The sequence below is a fragment of the Vulpes lagopus genome, chromosome 10 (assembly GCF_018345385.1).
Source record: "Vulpes lagopus strain Blue_001 chromosome 10, ASM1834538v1, whole genome shotgun sequence".
NCBI classification, from domain to species: Eukaryota; Metazoa; Chordata; class Mammalia; order Carnivora; family Canidae; genus Vulpes; species Vulpes lagopus.
In genome coordinates this window covers 76,707,194-76,726,515 of record NC_054833.1, presented here as the reverse complement: position 1 = coordinate 76,726,515, position 19,322 = coordinate 76,707,194, and the positions used below count along the sequence as shown (strand labels likewise).

Here is a 19,322-nt window from a genome sequence, read left to right as displayed (position 1 = left end):
GTTTGCTAGAAAGGAAGAAAGAATACAGCTGTCCCTTGAGAGAGAATTCAGGTGATGGTGATGCAGATAGTTGTGCTAGTGGTGAGGGTCACTGTGGTGATGGTGATGGACACATAGCTACCATGGATGATCAAACTTTCATTTTTCAAATCTCCTCAGTATCCGAGCCACCATATGAGACTGCTGTTGTCTTCATTTTATGGCTGGTCTTGCTATCTCCAGATTCCACTCTTCTCCCTTTCTAATGCCCTGGTTCTCATATTCCAAGCCTAGATATATCAACGATGAATCTACTGGAGAAGAAACAAGGAAGTATTCACTACAGACTTCTTTTTCTTTTCCCCCACTTTCCTATTTGAAACCCTGTACTTGGGATCCCTGGGTGGCGCAGCGGTTTAGCACCTGCCTTTGGCCCAGGACCTGATCCTGGAGACCCGGGATCAAATCCCACGTCGGGCTCCCGGTGCATGGAGCCTGCTTCTCCCTCTGCCTGTGTCTCTGCCTCTCTCTTTCTGTGTGTGTGTGACTATCATAAATAAATAAAAATTTTTAAAAAAGAAAAAAAAAGAAACCTTGTACTTTATATATGTGGGGTCAATAAACATGGGTCATCATCGGAAATCCTCTGGACTTATTAGTTAACACTGTGGACAAGCAGTGGCTATCCCTTCTTCTATCAGAGATCACAGGATTAGTATCTTCAAGACCCCAGTATTTTGAGAGCTGCAGATAAGTAAATAAATATCAGCCACCTGGTTATTGGGTTTTTACGTTGGAGAACAACCTAAGAACCAAGAGTTTGGAATCAGGCTGCCTGGATGTGAATCCCAGCCCTGCTTCTTGTGAGCTGCGTGAACTTGGTTAAGTTACCCCTCATTTGTAAGCTTCAGTTTCCTCTTGTCCAAAATGAGGATGATAACAGTACCAGCCACATTCAGTGCTTATAAGAATAAAATGAGACAGGTACAGAGTGAGCATGTGCAAAACCAGCTCAATTAATACTGGCTCATTATCTAGAGTTTCTTCCTGTGCAAAAGCCTTTGTGCCCTGAATGGGGAGCTGTATCGCTCAGGGTCTACCTAGAAAAATGTAAACTGCACTAAGTATTTACAAAATGGAATTGGGGCACCAGGGTAGCTCAGTCGGTTAAGTGTCTGTCTTGGGCTCAGGTCATGATCCCAGGGTGCTGGGATCAAGCCCCACACTGGGCTCCCTGCTCTCTCTCTCCCTCCCTCCCTCCCTCTCATCAATAAATAAATAAGATTTAAAAAAAAAAAAAAAAACAAGAAATTTAGTACACAAAATTGGTGACCTGAATAGTGAAGCACCAAGTGAAGCTATATTGTGTGAAGTAAGCCAGAGACCAGGAAAATGGAAGCTGCCACTACCCCTGGGCTGGAGAGACAAAGGAAGGAGAAGGTTACCAGAGTCCAAGGGTGTCAGCTGATGTCACACCCATTGCAGCAAGGGCAGAGCTGAAATGCAGGAGAAGGAGACATACTCTGGCTCTCTACTTCCTGCGGCCTTCAGATCTCCCCGCCGACGTTGCCCAGTGCGGAGTCTGGGAGCTGCAGTCTGCAGGATCGCACAGTACTGAGCAGAGCGGGGGACTTGATGAAAGCCAGTAGGCCCGGGACTCTTAGAGGCTCAGTCTCGGACCTCACACTGCAGTGATAATCACCACAGAAAGTTTGAAAGAGTCTTACCCCGCCTGCTGCTGGCCCTCTGAACCAATGGCTGAGATTTTCAACTTGCTGTGCTTGGGAAGGTAGAACTTGGAAAAAGCCTTGGAAAAACCTAGAAAGTTATTGGAATGGAAGAGCCTGTCAGTGGCCCTCTAGATCCTGCTTTCTGGAAAGGCCTGCTCGCTGAGCAGCCAGTGCTGTCAAATCTAGGGATTTGTGGCCTGAGGAGGCACCCACACACCACCTTTCCCCTGGCCGGTTCCTACAGAACACAGTGTTGACCCACCTCCTGGGGAAACCTCCCTGAACCCCTACCGGTTGAGCTCAGCCACTCCTGCCTCAGCTGCCCCTGCTTCCATCCTATCCTGGCCCCACCCCCCGCATTAAAGTGCTCCTTGCGGGTTCTTTCCCTCCCACCAGACTGGGAGCACCCCAAGGATGGGGAGTTGTCTTCCTTTACCTTTGCATCCCCACATGTTGGGACTTCTGCCTCCTGCTCTGCACTAGCATCTGTGTAGGGGCTGGGCTGCTAAGCACGTGGATGAGAAAGTGCCAACTTCCAGAAGCTTCTATCATAGAAGAAGAGGCAGGCAGTGTAGGGTTTTTAAAACTGCCAGTGTCCTGTGTGCTAGGGAAGGTCAGGGATGTGTTTGGATACTGAATAGGGAGACTCCTATCTTTCCTGGAGGACCAGGGGAGCTGCCTGAGGAAGGAACATTTGCGTGAGGAATAAATAGGAGTTAGCCTGGCAGAGAGGTTGCGGAATGGCATATCAGGTGGAGGGAAGAACAAGTGCAAAAGTCTTAAAGTAGGAAAGAGAGCAGAGAGGGGGGTGAGGCTGGCATCACGTGGAGCTGGAGAGGTCAGCGGGAGCCCAGTCCCTGCCCTGCCCTCCTGCCTGTGCTGTCGTGAGGAAGGTTGGCATGTTTGCAGCTCCCACTTCACAACGCCTGCCATATAGTTCTGTGCACAGAAGATGCTTGTTGGACACTCGAATAAGCGAAAGACAGTTCTAGACTCTAGTCTTTTTAGCTCCATCATCACGTTTTTAACTCCATTTATCCAGCAAGTATCAACAAATACAGTCTTGTGGGGACGAAGCGTGTGCTTATACCATTTATGGGAAAGTCTCCATTATCTCACATTCCTTTAACAGGAACTCACTGTCAGTCACCCTGTCCTTTACACCAAGAGTTCTGTGACAAGTAGTCATAAGAATGGGGACCTAGAGATGCCAAAAAGATTCAATCACCACACAGTTCAGTTACCTTCTTTGAGATTGAGATGTGATGTGTTAAACTAGATCCCGTTCAGCTCTGCTCTTCACTAGCCATGTGACCTTCATCGGGTCCCTTGATCCATGCCTCAGTGTCTCCACCGATGTGTGTGGCATTAATAATACAGACTTGACGGGGTTAATATAAAATGAGATCGTACGTGTAAATATTCAGCACAGTGCCTGGTATTTCCTGAGCACAAAGTCACTGATAGCTGCTGCTTTTATTACTCTAATTATGGTTACCTTTATGACTACAATGGTTAGATACTGTACATTGACCAGATTACACAAAGACCGGATGTGTTTCCTAGTTTCCTCATGGCAGGCACGTATGTTCTTTTGGTTTCCATTTGAGACTGGCCTACACAGGAAGACTTTCTTAATGTCTGGCTGTAGAAAGGAGTGTTGTATGCTTGTTCTTAGCTTTCTTTTCTTATTATTTATTTTATTTATTATTTTTTAAGAGGGTTTTGTTTTGCTTTGCTTTCTCACAGGAGTGATTGGAGCAGATGTGAGAGGGCACGGCCTCGCCTGTGAGGGACAGCCAGTGACGTCACGGCTGGCTATCATCTGTGGAACATCTTCTTGTCACATGGGGGTGAGTCTGCAGGCCGAGGGCAGGGCCACCACCCGGGGGCGGGGCAGGGCAGCCCAAGAGGGGATGTGCATTTCTTCCCTTCCTTCTGCTCCTCTAGCCAGAAGCCCAGCCCTTCTCCCAAAAGCTGTGCTTCGATTTGCTGGATCTTTCTTTTTCTAGGGGCCAGATTCTAAAGAGTGTGAAAGGTTTGAGTCTGTCTTTGACATCAGCCTGGCCAGAGAACCCAGGCATGAGGGGTGAAATTGGATCCAAGGATGGTAACGCTGGGCTCCCAGGCCAATCTGTCCCTAATGGGTTGCTGAGTCTTCTCCGCAGAGGGGTGTCTGTTTTCCTTGGCCACTGAGCTCTCTCCCAATCAATATAAATCCATCTCCCTGGGAGCGCCCTGATGATCTATAGAATTAGGCTGCATATCATGACTTCAAAAGAACACTGATAAGCGATTTTCACTTTGTTAATTTTTCTCCATGAATTAGTGGGAAGGCGTTTTCCAAGATTGCAGTTAAAATTTAGTGCCTGCCCTAAAATTTATATCTTCTTTAAATGCATGAGTCTGAAAGCATTCCATTTCGATAAGTACCCATTTCTACCATATTTTTATTTAAAAGTCATTACTCTGTTAAACTTAGATGGACGACTCCTTGGATTTTTCCCAGATGAGTAAAATAGAGGGAGAGAGGGGGAGGAAGGAGGAGGACGAAGGTGGGTGGGGGAGGAGCGGGAAGGTGGAGCGAGGATTAGAGTGGATACAGTCCAGGGAAGAATCTCTGCAGCCGTGGAGGGAACCATGTGCCGTGTCAAACTGTGTTGACTAACAGTAGGGACCAGTGAGCCTTTTTTATTTTTTTTACCATTAAATATTTTGGTTGAGTAAATGGTGATACGGTTAATGACTTACTGACCCCCTCTTCTTGTGTCTGGAGCCATGCTAAACCTTGGGGACATAAGGGTGACATATGACCTCCCATCGATGAGCCATAATTAGAGCTCGCATTCCAGTATGAGACCCCAGAATGTCAATTCTGATTGAACCTGTGGTCCTGAGCTTCTGCTATGTGCCAGACACTGTGCACAGTTCAGTTGCCTTCTTTGAGATTGAGATGTGATGAGTTAAACTAGAACCCATTCAGCTGTGCTCTTCACTAGCCATGTGACCTTCGTCGGGTCACTTGATCCATGCCTCAGTTTCTCCGCTGATGTATGTGGCATTAATAATACAGACTTGACAGGGTTAATATAAAATGAAATTGTACACGTAAATATTCCACATAGTGCCTGGTATTTCCTGAGCACATTTCCGTTTCATGGAGATGGTAGAGCCATCCTCATTGCTTTCCAATTTTACCTCCTTTGCTAACTGAGTATGGGCCCCCTGGCAAGGCACTCACCCCCTCTGGGCCTCAGATCCCCTCTCTGCAAAATGTGGAGAGTTCTAGTCCATGGCTCCTGGTGCTCTGAGCGTGAAATGAGGATATGTGATGTGCTTCACATAAAGGGAGCACTTCACAGTGGTTCTCTCTTGATGACTAGTACTGGTGCTGTCAGGCAGAAAGGAGACAGTGACTGACTCTGCCTGGGAAAGGTTCAGGGTTAGGGACACCTACCGAGGGAACATTTATGTTAGAGTCCAAGGTCATAGAGTCCCTTGATCCTCCCCTTCTCCCCTACCCCCAAACAAAACAAAACAAAACAAAACAAAACTTTCCCTTTTATTTGTTTCCGTGGACAAGGTCTTAAGTGGAGTTTCTTTAACTGAGTTCTAAAATCCCCCAGCTGTCACTGAAGGCAGAGATCTGCAGTGGCGTCCGGCCGCTCAAGCAGGAGGTGCCAGTGGGGGTAGCCAGCTCTTATCTCCCTTGACACGAGTCTACACTGGTTAGCTTGTCTTAACTGAACACTGGCTGAAACCTATTTAAATCACCCCCATTTTCACAGGGACACATCTAACCTGGTTTCTCCTGTGAAATCTGAATTTCAGGCATTTTTACTACACTCAATTCAGGTTTCAGAGCAGAAGCAAATCCAAATGAATGTGAGGGACTCTGTCATGTGACCACGTCTCATTCTTCTTGTCTCATAATGGGGATGGTATTGCCTTCTTCTACAGGATCCATTTTGCAAATTAGGCAACTAATAAGGCAGGGAAATGTCTAGAAATTTTCTCTCGGTCACACGCTGAGCCCTCAGACCTAGCTCCATCTCATTCCCAAACTCATTCTGTTCAGTGCCTCGCTGTGTTGTGCATGATTGTAATGTCCCTGAAGTGGTGACAGCCTGGGCATCAGAGCTACCTAGACATGGGTTGAGCCCCTGCTCATGTGCTTTTTGTACTCGTGACCTGAGAGGTATGCTAGTTCTCCAAATCTCATGTTCTTCCTCTATCCCATCATGGGTGGCACTGCCAGTCTCAGGTGCTACTGGTTAACATGAATGGTTGCATGTACATATCTAGGACACAGCAGACACTCAGATATGGTAGAGATTCTTAGTACGCTTTCCTAGTGATATATAAGGCTCACACGAAGCAACTGTTTGGGCTTTAACGAGTTTGATGGGCAGCTGCAGTTGGTTGCAATGAATTAGGGCCATAAAATGCCAGTTTATTATGGTTGTGTTGTGCTGGAAATAAAGTCCCCACCCCCACTCCGCTTTGTACTTGGGAGTGGGAAGGGACCTTCTGGGCCAACGGGATTAATCATCAGCTTTAATGTTATGTGGTGAGGGCGAGACTGTGGTCATGCTGGCATCAGAAAGTGCCTTTGATCTTGCTCAGGTGCCGGGCGCCCAGTGAGCCAGCAACAATAACACCTTTGTGAGGTCTAGAGAAGTGCAGGTCTAAGGAAACACTCCCAGGGAAACTCAAGGACCCCCTTTGTTGTGGTTCTGGCAAATAAAACCACCAACTGTCAGGAAAAATTCACCAAACAGAACACAGGGACCAGAAGGGGCTCTGAGCTTTTCAAAAAGTGGTGTTCAACCTGGTCTGAAGCATTCTATTTCTTCCTGTCTGTGCACTGCTTATGTTTCTGATTCAGTAAGTTGATGGAGTCAGAATTCCCAGGAACATTCTGTGCTTGATCCAGGTTGCCTCTTTCTAGATATGAATGAATGAATGAATGAATGAATGAATGAATGAATGAGTGATTGGATGGATGGATGGATGTCCAAGTAAGCAAATGTTAACAAAAACTTAGAAGTTCCTTACCTTCCTGTCCCTATTACTTTCAGGAATCTAGAAAAAACCTTGAGGTTGAACATAAGAGTTTCTAATCAGGCCTTTGATATCTTGGAAGATACAAGTGTAGGCAATACCTTTATCTTCCTTTAGATTTTTTTAATTAAAAAGGAAAAAAAAAATACTTGTTCTTTTTTTAACTCCTTGAAAGCAGAGCTGCTTGTTCAGGGTTAATTACCAAGTCACCAAGACCCCAGATAATTCACAGCAGGGGTTAGCCAGAGGTTGGAAAGTCACAGGGTCAGATGGTGCTGATCCTTGCCATTGCTCCAACACCCCTCTCCTGGGGTCACAAGTTGTATTGTAACTTGGCAACCTGTCTTGCGGTTAGTGTGTCAGATGGGGAGAGGACCCTGGGAAGTATTGAAGAGATAAGATGTAAACAGAATAGTAGTTAAGGGCTGGTAGTTACATCTGCATCTTAAATCACTCAGAAGTGAAGGTTGTGCAAGGTCTTAGCTGAATGTGGGGATGGTAGTTCTCTGCCAATCTCAAAGACGTAGGCTCCTGAGCTGGCCCCACCACTTACTGCGTTTAGGTAAGATGCTCTCTGTCTTCTGCTCCCTCAGTCTTCTCATCTGTTCAATGCGGGCAGTAGTATTTACCCATAAAGTTATTTTGAGGATTAAATGGGGTGATCTTTGTAAACAGCTTGGCACTATACCTAGCACAAAAGACCAAATACAATGGTGTTATTAAAAATGATGCATGAAGGGGCACCTGCGTGGCTCAGTGGTTGAGCGTCTGCCTTCGGCTCAGGTCATGATCCCTGGGTCCTGGGATTGAGTCCTGCATCGGGCTCCCCATGGGGAGCCTGCTTCTCCCTCTGCCTATGTCTCTGCCTCTCTCTGTGTGTCTCTCATGAATAAATCAATAAAATCTTTAAAAAAAAATGATTCATGAAGGCCAAGATGATCCATGTGGTAATGGATTTGAATTAGGGGCATCAGAATGAACTCACATTTAGCTTCATCTAGATTACAGGCAGATTCATATGCAAGTGTTTACAGATATCTGTAGTTTAGGGAACATACATGTATTTCCTAGTTCTGACAGTTGAGAAGATCTCAAGCTAGCATACACCAGCAGCTAGTTGTTTCAGGCATACCTGGTTCCCAGATTTTGGTTCCTAATATATTTTTCCAATAAAAAGACCAAGGACTCCTTGGAGAAATAGTTGATTCTAGGACTAGAGAAGGAAATGGACGAGTTAAACCTGGAGCATCTTGTAGTACTAGAAAGTGAGGAAATGCTAAAAAAAAAAAAAAAAAAGGAAAAAGGGTCAGGAACCAATGGAGGGCACTCCCAGTGACCAAGACTGGAACATTGTGAGCAGCAAAATAAAATGGGATTGGATGATAAAGAATGACACAAATATCTTGAGTCCATAGTGATATACATAAATGTCTAAATTAATAAGGCAAATCTCTCCTGCAGAAGAAGTTCAAATAATTTATGTAGATACTTCCCCATCAATGAGGTAGAGCATAACTGCCCACTCCTTAAGTGTGATCTGCATGTAGTGACTTTCTTTCAAAGTGCACAGTATGAAAAATTTGCAGGGGTGGGGGGAGTATATTTTTACAGTGGAGAAGTCTGACAAATGCTGCCTTCTCCAGGTGGTGAAGGTCAACATCAAAGGTGATAAGCCATGTTGATAATATGTACTGTTGATATGATTTAATGGGAATGGCACTTTATCATGCTTCCCAAAACCCGTAACGACAGTCTGATCCTAAGAGAAAAATCAGCAAATCCAAACTGAGGGCATTTCTATCAAATACCTGACCGGTACTCCTCAAAACTGGGAAGGTCATCAAAAAACAGGGGAAGTCTAAAGAACCATCACCTCCAAGACAGGCCTAAACAGATGTGACAACCAAATGTAATGTGGGGTCCTGGATGGGGTCCTTGAACAGAAAAAGGACATTAGATGAAAACTTAGTAAATTTGAATAAAGTATGGCTTTTAGTAATAATATATCAATATTACTCTTTAATTGTGATATTTATACCTCCTGTGGGATGATAAAGGTAAGGGAATCTGGGTGTGAGGTATATGGGGACCCTATACCATTTTCATAAGTCTTCTGTAATCTAAAACTATTCTAAAATTGTAAGTTTATTTTTAAATCATTCATTAAATCATTCACTCATGACGAAAGCATTGTCGTATACTTGCCTGGCTAAGTGCTAAGGGTATTAAGATCAATATGATGAAAGTGGCATGCCTGCCTTCATTGAGAAAGACTGACAAGAAGGAGACACCTGCAGCACAGATGAGAATTGCTATGGTAAATGCACGACTGGAGTGTGGTGGAAATAGGGAGGAGGGCCCACCCAAAGTCTTGAGTAGACAAGGAAGCTTTCCTACAGGATGTGACATTTCCCTGATCCCACCAGAATACTTCTTGCCAGCCCAGTTTCAGGCCACATGCCTTGTCTTTTCTCTTCTTTGCTTTGCTTTTCTCTATGGGTCCACAACACCATGCAGGTGACTTCCTCTGTGGTCTGGATGGGACATGGTTATGGACAGTCCCATTGGGAGGGCACCTTAGGTGAGGAGAACAGCCATGTGCCTTGAACAGATGTTAGCAGGTGTCACAGCTAAAAAGAGAGTAGGCAGGTAGGACCAGTTTCTCTATTTTGGTCGCTTTAGCAGGTGGCATCGGCGGAGGTCATTGAGAAAGGTGGACAGGGAAGTGAGTCCATATGGTACAAATAGGACCACTGTTATACCTACCAGTGAAAGAATTAGGGTTCTGTACATGAAGTGCCCCGCTCCCTCTTCACTCACCAGCATTCTCAGGAGGCTCTCTACAGGAGGCTGGCCCAGGGTTCAGCGAGCAGTAAGAGATCATATACTCAGGAAGCTCAGGTTAGTGCTTCTCCTGGCATTTGAGGCCAGGGAAGGTCCACACTGTGCTGCAGAGAGGACATTTAACCTTGCTGGCCAAGCCTCGGTCATTATGAGGAGACAGACAATAAATAGTATTTAGCTGCTACTATCTATCAGGCACCTACAGTGGTAGGTGCTACATCCTTTATGTCATGTGATCAACCATTCTGTGAGATAGCCACCATTGCTGTCTTCATGTCCCAAGTGAGAAGACTGAGGCGAACAGTAGTTAAGTGGGTCCTGCTATGTTCGAGCCCTCTAGGGACTGACCCCAGAGTCCTTGCTCTTCCCTTTCAGTTTAACAGCTCCTCGCACAGCTCCAGAGGAGAGGGGGAACATGCTCAATGAGAATATGGGCAGATGTGGGCGCTGACCTCTCACCAAAGAAAAGATTTGAACGACAAGCATCTGAGAAGATGCTCCCCATCATTAGTCATTAGGAAAATGCAAACCCAAACCACAGCGACATACACACTTACTGGAATGGCCAACCTCAGGGTGTGGATGTGGGGACTGGAACTTACCTGCTGCTGCTGGGGCCATGAAAGGGCATACCCACCATGGAAAAGAGTTTAGCAGTTTCTTACAGAGTCACCGCACACCAGCCATTCTACTCAAGAAAGCCTACGTCCAAAAACCTGTGCAAGGATACTTGCAGCTGCTTTATTTGTGTTAGCCCCCCCACTGGAAACAGCCCAAATGTCTATCAACAGTGACTAGATGAACACACTGTTGGTATGTCCATTATAATGGAATACTACTAAACGATAAAAGGGAATGAACCATTCATATATCATACAGCATGGATCTCAAAATAAGTATGTGGATAGAAGCCAAACGCAAAGAAATACAGATAACATAATTCCATTTTTAAAAAATTTTAAGAAATGCAGAATAACGTGTAATGACAGAAAGCAGATCAGTGGTTGCCTGTACCAGGAGAGCAGACGCAGTGGCAGCCAGGAGGATAGGTAGAAAACAGATGGCACAAAGAAAATTTGGGATTGATGGATATGTCTACCTTGATTATGGTACTGCCTTCACTGGTGTATGCTGTGTCAAAACGTATCAAATCAGATGCTTTCAATATATGCAGCTTATCGAATGTTAATTATACCTCAATGAAGCTTATTTAAAAAACAGGAAAGAAGGGCAGCCCGGGTGGCTCAGTGGTTTAGCGCTGCCCTCGGCCCAGGCCATAATCCTGGAGACCCAGGATCGAGTCCCACATCAGGCTCCCTGCATGGAGCCTGCTTCTCCCTCTGCCTGTGTCTCTACCTCTCTCTCTCTCTCTCTCTCTCTGTGTGTGTGTCTCTCTCATGAATAAATAAATAAATGAAATAAAAAAAAAAAAAAAACAGGAAAGAAGACCAGAAAAAAAAAACAAAAGCAGTAGTATCTGCAATCCCTTATGTGCTTACTATCGTTCAGGCACTATTCTAAATATATCTATAGAAATTATTTCATTATCATTTTAAAAGTCAGACAATAAATGTTGGTTTTTACTTATTTCCTTCCAACCTGACTTAATTCTCAGGTTACTCTGACATGGTTTATTATTCTATTCCATCAACCCCTAGCATAGACCAGTAGTTATTGTTACTTGTGTTTTACTGGTACCAACTTGTATCTCAGATGAAGCGGACTTGTTTTGTGGGTCCATGTCTCCTGTGCCACCAGTCGGCCCATCCTGTCCAGTTCAGAGCTAGGGCTTGGTAGATGCATAGTGAGTGTGTGGTTGGATGGCTTCCCACCCACTTGCCCCACCATTCAGAAGTGTACAAGTGCTTGGATTTTCCAGAGAGTCTTCTCCTTCCTGATCCAGTGGTGTCACCTTTCATCATGTCTCTGCTCAGTGGGGCCTGACTGATGGGAAGAAGACCCCCATGTGTGAGCTGTTGGCAGTCTGTTGCAGCCCACTTTCCCAGGGATATCTGGGTGTTGATTGGCCTCTCTGGGAAGTAAGATTTTCATCGAACAGTATTACTTAGTGAGTCTTGGGAGACACAAACCAGCCATACTTGCTTTCTCTGCTTTCATCCATCATGACAGTCCTCCAGAACTTTCCATTCCCTTGCTCTGTCCACACTCCCCACTACCTTGTGCCCTTAGGAGGAGAACTAACCTCCCCCCCACCCCACCAGCCAGTCCTCCCTCCAGCAGTTCAAGACACACTTTGGCTCAGCGACTTTCTCTAACCTGATGTCTGTTCTCCTGGGAAAAGAGAACTGAGAAGCCCTAGGCTCTGGACTCTCACCAGAGAAATACCACCCATCAGACTATGCCATGTTGTTAGAGCCATGTTCTTTGGGTGATGGCTGTGGTTCAGCTCTGCAGTTTCCTAACATCATGGAGGAGGAAGTTCCCCTAAAGCATTGTGGCCCAGGCCTGGGGCACTATTTCCCTTAGCCCCATGTGTTAGAGGAGCAAAGGATGCTCCACAGGAGTACTTCTAAGGGGAATGCAAATTTAAACCACCAGGAGATCCACCACAGCCTTTAGATTGGCTGAAGTTGTGGCAAGGATGTGGGGACATTAAATGACACAACAATTTTGGACAAGAGTTTAGCATATTCTTACAGTCACACCTACTCTGACCCAGCCATTCTGCTCCTATAAAAGCTGGGCAGGGCTGTCTGGTCCCATGTTTCTGGAAGATCACCAGGAACAACACAAGGTCAGGTGACACAAGGCCAGAGAGGTCAGAAACAAAAGCTTCTGTGGGAATATGTCAACTGGCCTAAGCCTGGCTTTCCACAAAGACAGCAGCTTGCCTGGAGGAATGGTCAAAGAAGCAGAGGAAAAAAATAAAATTAGCAGCAGTAAGAGTAATAACTAATGTGTACTACATGCTTATTGTGGGGTAAGAAATTCAAATATATGATCAGATTTCCCTAACAACCTTATGTAGTTATCAGAATTATCCTCCCATTTTACAGGAATGGAGTCAGAAAGACAATATACTTGTTACATAGCCAGTAAGTCCTAGAGATCTGTTTCCAACTCAGCTGTTGGACTCCAGAGCTGATATCCTCAACTCTTAGCAGAACAAGGAGACTTAGGCAAGCTAACCGTGCACACGTGTGTTTTGTGGGAACGGGGGTGGGGTCATTACAAGGTAGACCTTTCCCAAAGCCTGACGAGAAGTGCAAAGTTAGGCTTGGATCAAAGCTAGACCACAGTGCTCTTGTTTTTGCTTCTTACCGTGCTTTCAAATCATTGCCTTTCAAGAGGCCACCAGTCTAACGATAACAATAAAAATAAACAGCATCACTTGTCACCATCATCCCCGGGGAGGAGAGTATTCCCTGCTGCTCTGTGGTCAAGTACTTGAATAGCCAATTTGAAGACATGCGGCCAACCTCCCAACTCATGAAGATGTTTTTATATTTGTTTGGAAGAGCATGAAATGAAAACCACATTGATTTTTTCTCCCCCTTTTCCTATTTATCACTCATCTGCTGTGTGGTAACTCTGGTAGTGTGGCTGCTGAGGGCAACCTAGCAGTTACTGGAATGTTTGTGCTTTTTCAGAGGCTCAGTGTGCATGGAAAAAGATGCTAAAGACAGCCTTCATAGAGCCTTCTCCAAGGACTGAGTAGTGTGCCAAGGACCACGACACGCACCCATTCACTTAGTTCTACGTGCATTTTAGTTCAGGAGTTTTAGTAGTTTTGCCTTGTTGATTTTCTTTTCCTTTCTTTCTTTTGCTCGCTCTTTCTTTCTTTCTTTCTTTCTTTTTTCATTCCCTTCTCCCATTCCCCTTGTCTGCTTCAAGGGCTTCTTTTTTCATATGTTAATTAAATTTTCATTTATTTTGTCCCCTAGGCCATGGTAAATTAGGGGTAGTTTCTCTTCTTTCACTTACTTATTCATTTTTTGTATATTTTTTATTGGGGTTTGATTTGCCAACATATAGCATAACACCTAGTGCTCATCCTGTCAGGTGCCCCCCTCAGTGCCCGTCACCCAGTCATCCCACCCCCCCCCCACCTCCCTTTCCACCATCCCTTGTTCGTTTCCCAGAGTTAGGAGTCTCTCATGTTCTGTCTCCCTCACTGATATTTCCCACTCATTTTCTCTCCTTTCCCCTTTATTCCCTTTCACTACTTTTTATATTCCCCAAATGAATGAGACCATATAATGTTTGTCCTTCTCCAGTTGACTTACTTCACTCAGCATAATCCCCTCCAGTTCCATCCACATCGAAGCAAATGGTTGGTATTCATCATTTCTAATGGCTGAGTAATATTCCATTGTATACATAGACCACATCTTCTATATCCATTCATCCCTTGATGGACACCGAGGCTCCTTCCACAGTTTGGCTATTGTGCACGTTGCCACTATAAACATTGGGGTGCAGGTGTCCTGGCATTTCATTGCATCTGTATCTTTGGGGTAAATCCCCAGCAGTGCAATTGGTGGGTCATAGGGTAGGGTCATAGGGTCTATTTTTAACTCTTTGAGGATGCTCTACGCAGTTTTCCAGAGTGGCTGTTCACTTAAACAGTGTGAGAACATAAGGAACAATAATGTCAAAGGAACCAAAGATCCCAGAAGAACCCATGAGAATTTATTGAACAGTCAGGACTGTAGGATTGAGACTGAAAGTCTCTTTCTAGTGAATAGTCAGTGGCTCCCTACTGTCAATAGAAAAAAAAAAATGTTCAAAAGGGAAAACTAAATGAACATTTGACCACGTTGTTAAAGATTTAGAATAATCAATTTAAAGAAGATAGGAGTCTTAAATCCAGAGGAGGTGAAAGTTACTACAATGCTATCATGTATTTTTTTTAAACCTGTTTGGTTTTTTAAAAGATTTTAGTTATTTATTTGTTCAGGAAAGACACACAAAGAGAGACAGAGACATAGGCAGAGGGAGAAGCAGGCTCCATGCAGGGAGCCCAAGGTGGGACTCGATCCCAGGACCCCGTGATCACGATCTGAGCCAAAGACAGATGCTCAATCACTGAGCCACCCAGGTGGCCTTAAAAAACAAACAAACAAACAAACAAAAAACAAACAAACAAAAAAAAACACTTGTTTTAATGAAAGATCATTCATATATTATAAAATTCACCCCTGCCATACCAGCAGGTAGCCTTTATTACTCAGGGAGGGAACAGAGGGATATTTCAAAACAGTAGGTTTCCATTTACTTGCACTTAACACAGTTCCTTACACCTGGTTTGGAACCAGTACATGTCGGATTGAGAGATGGACAGAGGGACAGGGACAGGCAGAAACATGGTAGGCAGCTAATATACAGTAGACCCGATATACATCAAAGTTCATTGAAGACCAGATCATGCCATTCCAGTTAAATTTACTTTTTTTTTTTTTTTTTTAAGGACTTGCAGGTTATTCTAAGGAAGAAAGAACCAGCATGTGAAGTACCTAATGTTCAATAAAGCTTAGGTTCTTTCTCTCATCAACAGACTCCTCCCACCTGACACAGCGTTATTGGTCAATCTAGTCACAAAATTCCACCCACTTGAGAACTGAGCTTTTCAGTGAATTATAGCTTGAAACAGTCCAAAAGCAAAAACATAGAACTGAAAAGCATCCCCTACATCTAACTGCCAAATTTATGTGTGGGTTTTTTAACCGTTGGTTTTGGCCTTGTGTGGAGCTAGGAAAAGACTGGGCCTTGGTTCTGTAGGTCAAACGGACATTTAACTGGAAGATGTACTTGGCATAGACCAGACATGGAGCCTCCCTGACTCGGGCAGCTATCATCTGCCTGCATGTTAAAATTTACTGAAACTTCATTGGGTTTCCATGTAACTCCTAGCTGAGAGACTTACTATGATCTTGGAATACAGGGCTAGGGTTCTCTGGAATTAGGGAAATGGCCTGTGAAAAAGAAGAGAGAACCTAAGAGAACTTGGCCAGTTTTATTAATTTGTGTTTTCATTTTTCTGTGGTGTACAACACTAATTTACATGGATTTGACTACTCTGATAGACCCACAGTGAAGACTCTCCTCAGTACTAAGTCTGATGGCCTCACAGTCTTGATTAAAATCTCTCAGTGTATCTCCTGAATCCCAGAATCCTATCAGGGCATGGGAGAGTTCATGTGATCTGAGGCTTAGTTTTATCCCTCTATACCTCATTTTTCATCTATAGTCCACCAGGTACATTCACACACTCTTATCTGAATTCCATGGGGCCTAAAATGTTTAAGAATAGAGAATACTCAGACTTAAAAGTTAATATTGGGTGTATGCAGTGTATTACATGACACGGGCGGACAGGTCTGGAGCAGCACCCCTCGTAAAACACGTGAGTATGTCAACAATAAAACTTGTGACTATTCACACCAAGTAGGTTAAACAGATTCTAAATAGTTTGATCAGTTCACATCAGCTTTTACCATGAAATGAATCAGGGAATAACTTGGTGTTTATTTTTTTTAAGATTTTATTTATTTATTCATGAGAGACAGAGAGAGAGAGAGACAGAGACACAGGCAGAGGGAGAAGTAGGCTCCCGCAGAGAAACTAATGTGGGACTCGATCCCAGAACCTCAGGACCATGACAAAGGTAGACGCTCAACCCCTGAGCCACCCAGGTGCCCCTATGAAATGCTTTAGATGCAGTACCAGCTTCTATTTACTCTTCTGGAAAAAGGTCCGTGTGCAGTTACATGTCCAGCCTTTGAGCATGTGTTTTCTCTGCCACAGTGGCTGCATCTCCCTTCTGCGTGGTGAGAATGGTCATCACCAGAATCATCACCATTGTTATAACTCATATTTCTTGAGCATTTTCTGTATTATTTGATACTCCCAGTAAACTCTGCAGTGGTTCTCACAGAGTTATGATCCCCAGTGTTCAGAAGAGTAAAATGAGGCTTGGAAAGGTCACAGAGCAAGATGTGAAGCTGAGGTGGCACCGAAGCACATGGACCTCAGAGCCTGTTCTCAGTCACTGTGCCGTCCCTGGTGTGTGTCTTCTCCAAAGTTCCAGCTCAGGTGTCTCCATGAGGCTTTTTTCTTCCTCTGCCACATTTAGTTAACTGAGCCCCTGGGCCTCCCTAGCTCTTCGTCACAGCTCCAGCCCATCACTTGTTATTCTCCGTGTCTTCCCCTAAGCGTGAGCTCCTTGAGCAGTTGGGGAAAAGCCTACTTGATGCTCTGCCTCTAGGGCACAGGGTAGGTGCTCCACAGATAGTTTATAATTGGGTTTACCTCCATAGATGTGCTAACAGCAAATAATTTGTACCCTCTGTGAAATAGATAGGAAACACCAAACCCCCAGTTTAAGGATGTAAAATTTGGATCTGAAAAAGAGAAAGAAATATTCAGAAAGGAAAAGGCTAGTCAGGTTCATGTGTAAAGAAGAAGAATGTATGAGGGGCAGCATTTCAAAAATGACCAAGGAATATGTTTATACTTAAAAATGATGTAGGTCAAGGGGACATTTAGCTGAAAGGATTTATTATATATGGGCCATGTGCTGAGTTCTTCACCAGTCTGTATCTAGCATGTCCAGTCCTCACTGTCGTGATATGTAAGATTGATTTAAGAAAGAGAAAGGAGTAGTAGCCATGCCTTAGATCCTAATAAAAGGGCAATACTAATATATTTAGATTAAGCAAAAGGTAAATGTCATTAGAAGATAATAACCTGAAACAGCCCACAAGAGTACATTTCTCCATTTAACAGATGATGCATTGAGGTTGAAGAGATTGGAGAGCTAGGACCTATTAGGGGAAGTGAGGTCTGGCTGGACTCCTGACTTTTGTATCCATTCCCTGAAAATGTTAACATAATATCATATTATGTTATATTGCTAGCATACCCAGGACTGGCTCCAGCTTTAAGCTCTGCTTTCAGAAAAATCTGGGGGAACCTAAAACCTGGAAAGGAGCACATAATACACAGTTAACAATGTTTAGGAGAAACTGGGTACCCCCCCTTTTTGGCATTTTTAATTTTTTATTCAAAAATGATTTCAGGGGCACCTCCGTGGCTCAGTGGGGTTAAGCGTCTGGCTTCAGCTTGGGTCATGATCTCAGGGTCCTGAGTTCAAGCCCCACATCAGGCTCCCTGCTCAGCGGAGAGTCTGCTTTTCCCTCTGCCCCTTCCCCTGCTCCTGCTTTCTCTCTTTCTTGCTCTCTCTCTCATAAATAAATAAATAAATAAATAAATAAATAAATAAATCTTTAAAAAAGCAGTATCAGACTTCGAGAAAAGTTGCAAAAATAGAATTCTGTATACCCTTCAGCTAGATTCTCCTAATATTTTGTCTAAGCACTGTACCCATATATTGTATGTGTGTATAAATTCTTTTTTTCTGAATCATTTTAGAGTATGTTGCAGATATAATGCCCATTTACTCCTAAATGCTTCAGTATGTATTTTATAAAAACAAGGATATTCTCTTATACAGCCATAATACAATTATCCCATCAGGAAATAAACACCAATACAATTCTATTATTTAATCTGTGGACCTTATTCAAATTACATCACCTGACCACAAAATGTCCTTCACAGTAAAAGGAAAGAAAATGTTTGTCAGAGTTTGGGATAGTTAGAAGGTGTGGAGTGGTTCTGACTGTTTAAGAGAAACCTTAGGGGTTGGCTTTATTTTCTTGTTGAGGTTTTTGTGATGATAAAATGACTCTTTCTTGATGTTTTGGAGTTTAAGTGCCTGTGGAATCTGATACTTGGAATAACAGTGAGGCCCTCAGAGCAGGTGCTGTTTTCTTTTATAAAATGAGCCTTCAAGAAGGTAAGTGATTTGTCCAATGTCCCACAGACCAAGCCTTTTCCCCTGCATCTTTAGTCGATTCATCTTTATTTACTCAAATTGAAGGCTCAGAAAGCTGGGGAAAATCTCTTCCTTGCAGGAAGGACTCCTGATTCTGTCACTAGTCTCCATTGTGATTGGAAATTCTCTGATTTAAAAAAAAAAAAAAAAAAAAAAACTCCGATCTGCAGGCCATTAGATTACAGTTAATGTGCATGCAGTGGATCTGAAGAACTCCCTAAAAATGCAGCTCCCCCGGTTCCCCTCCCACAAGGTCTGATGGTGTAGGTCTGCCTGGAAAGAAGTATATCTGTACTTTTGCATGTGCCCAAGGGAGGACTTGCAGAGAAACTTCTCTCAGCTTCTCCAGAGTAGCCATTACAGTATCTTTCTGGCTTCTCAGAACATCTTGTACATAGGACTCTAAATTCATACTTGACAAAGGTAAAAGTGAAGTGAATGAATGTAAAATGATGGAAATCAAGTTGGACAGTCAGTCCCTGTCAGTTTAGGACACATTAGGAGGTTCCTTCAATCTTCTTCCTTCCTTTCCTTTTTTTTTTTTTTTTTTTTAAGATTTTACTTATTTATTTATTTGAGAGAAAGAGAGCAAGACAGAGAGCATGAACTGGGGGAGAGGCAGAGGGAGAAGGAGAGGCAAGACTCAGGGCTTAATCTCAGGACCCCGGGATCATGACCTGAGCCGAAAGCAGATGCTTAACCCCACTGAACCACTCCCGTGCCCCAATCCCCTTCCTTTCACATAAGGACTCTCTGGGTGAGTGTAAGTGCAGACGGCGTGGGAAGTCAGGACTTGGATACAGTACCTGATTGAATCTTCCAACAATTAGAAATGGGAGAGTTCT

At 43.9% G+C, this 19,322-nt stretch overlaps 1 protein-coding gene across 10 annotated transcripts in view; it reads left to right on the top strand.

Annotated features, from left to right (window-relative positions):
- The window catches only part of FGGY (FGGY carbohydrate kinase domain containing), a 412,479-nt gene that overhangs the window by 234,913 nt on the left and 158,244 nt on the right, over positions 1 to 19,322 (top strand). For all 10 annotated transcript variants that reach the window (XM_041771241.1, XM_041771246.1, XM_041771243.1 and 7 more), the window contains one exon: positions 3,459 to 3,562. In XM_041771241.1, coding sequence (XP_041627175.1) covers positions 3,459 to 3,562 — 104 coding nt within the window. The remainder of the gene's footprint in view (positions 1 to 3,458; positions 3,563 to 19,322) is intronic.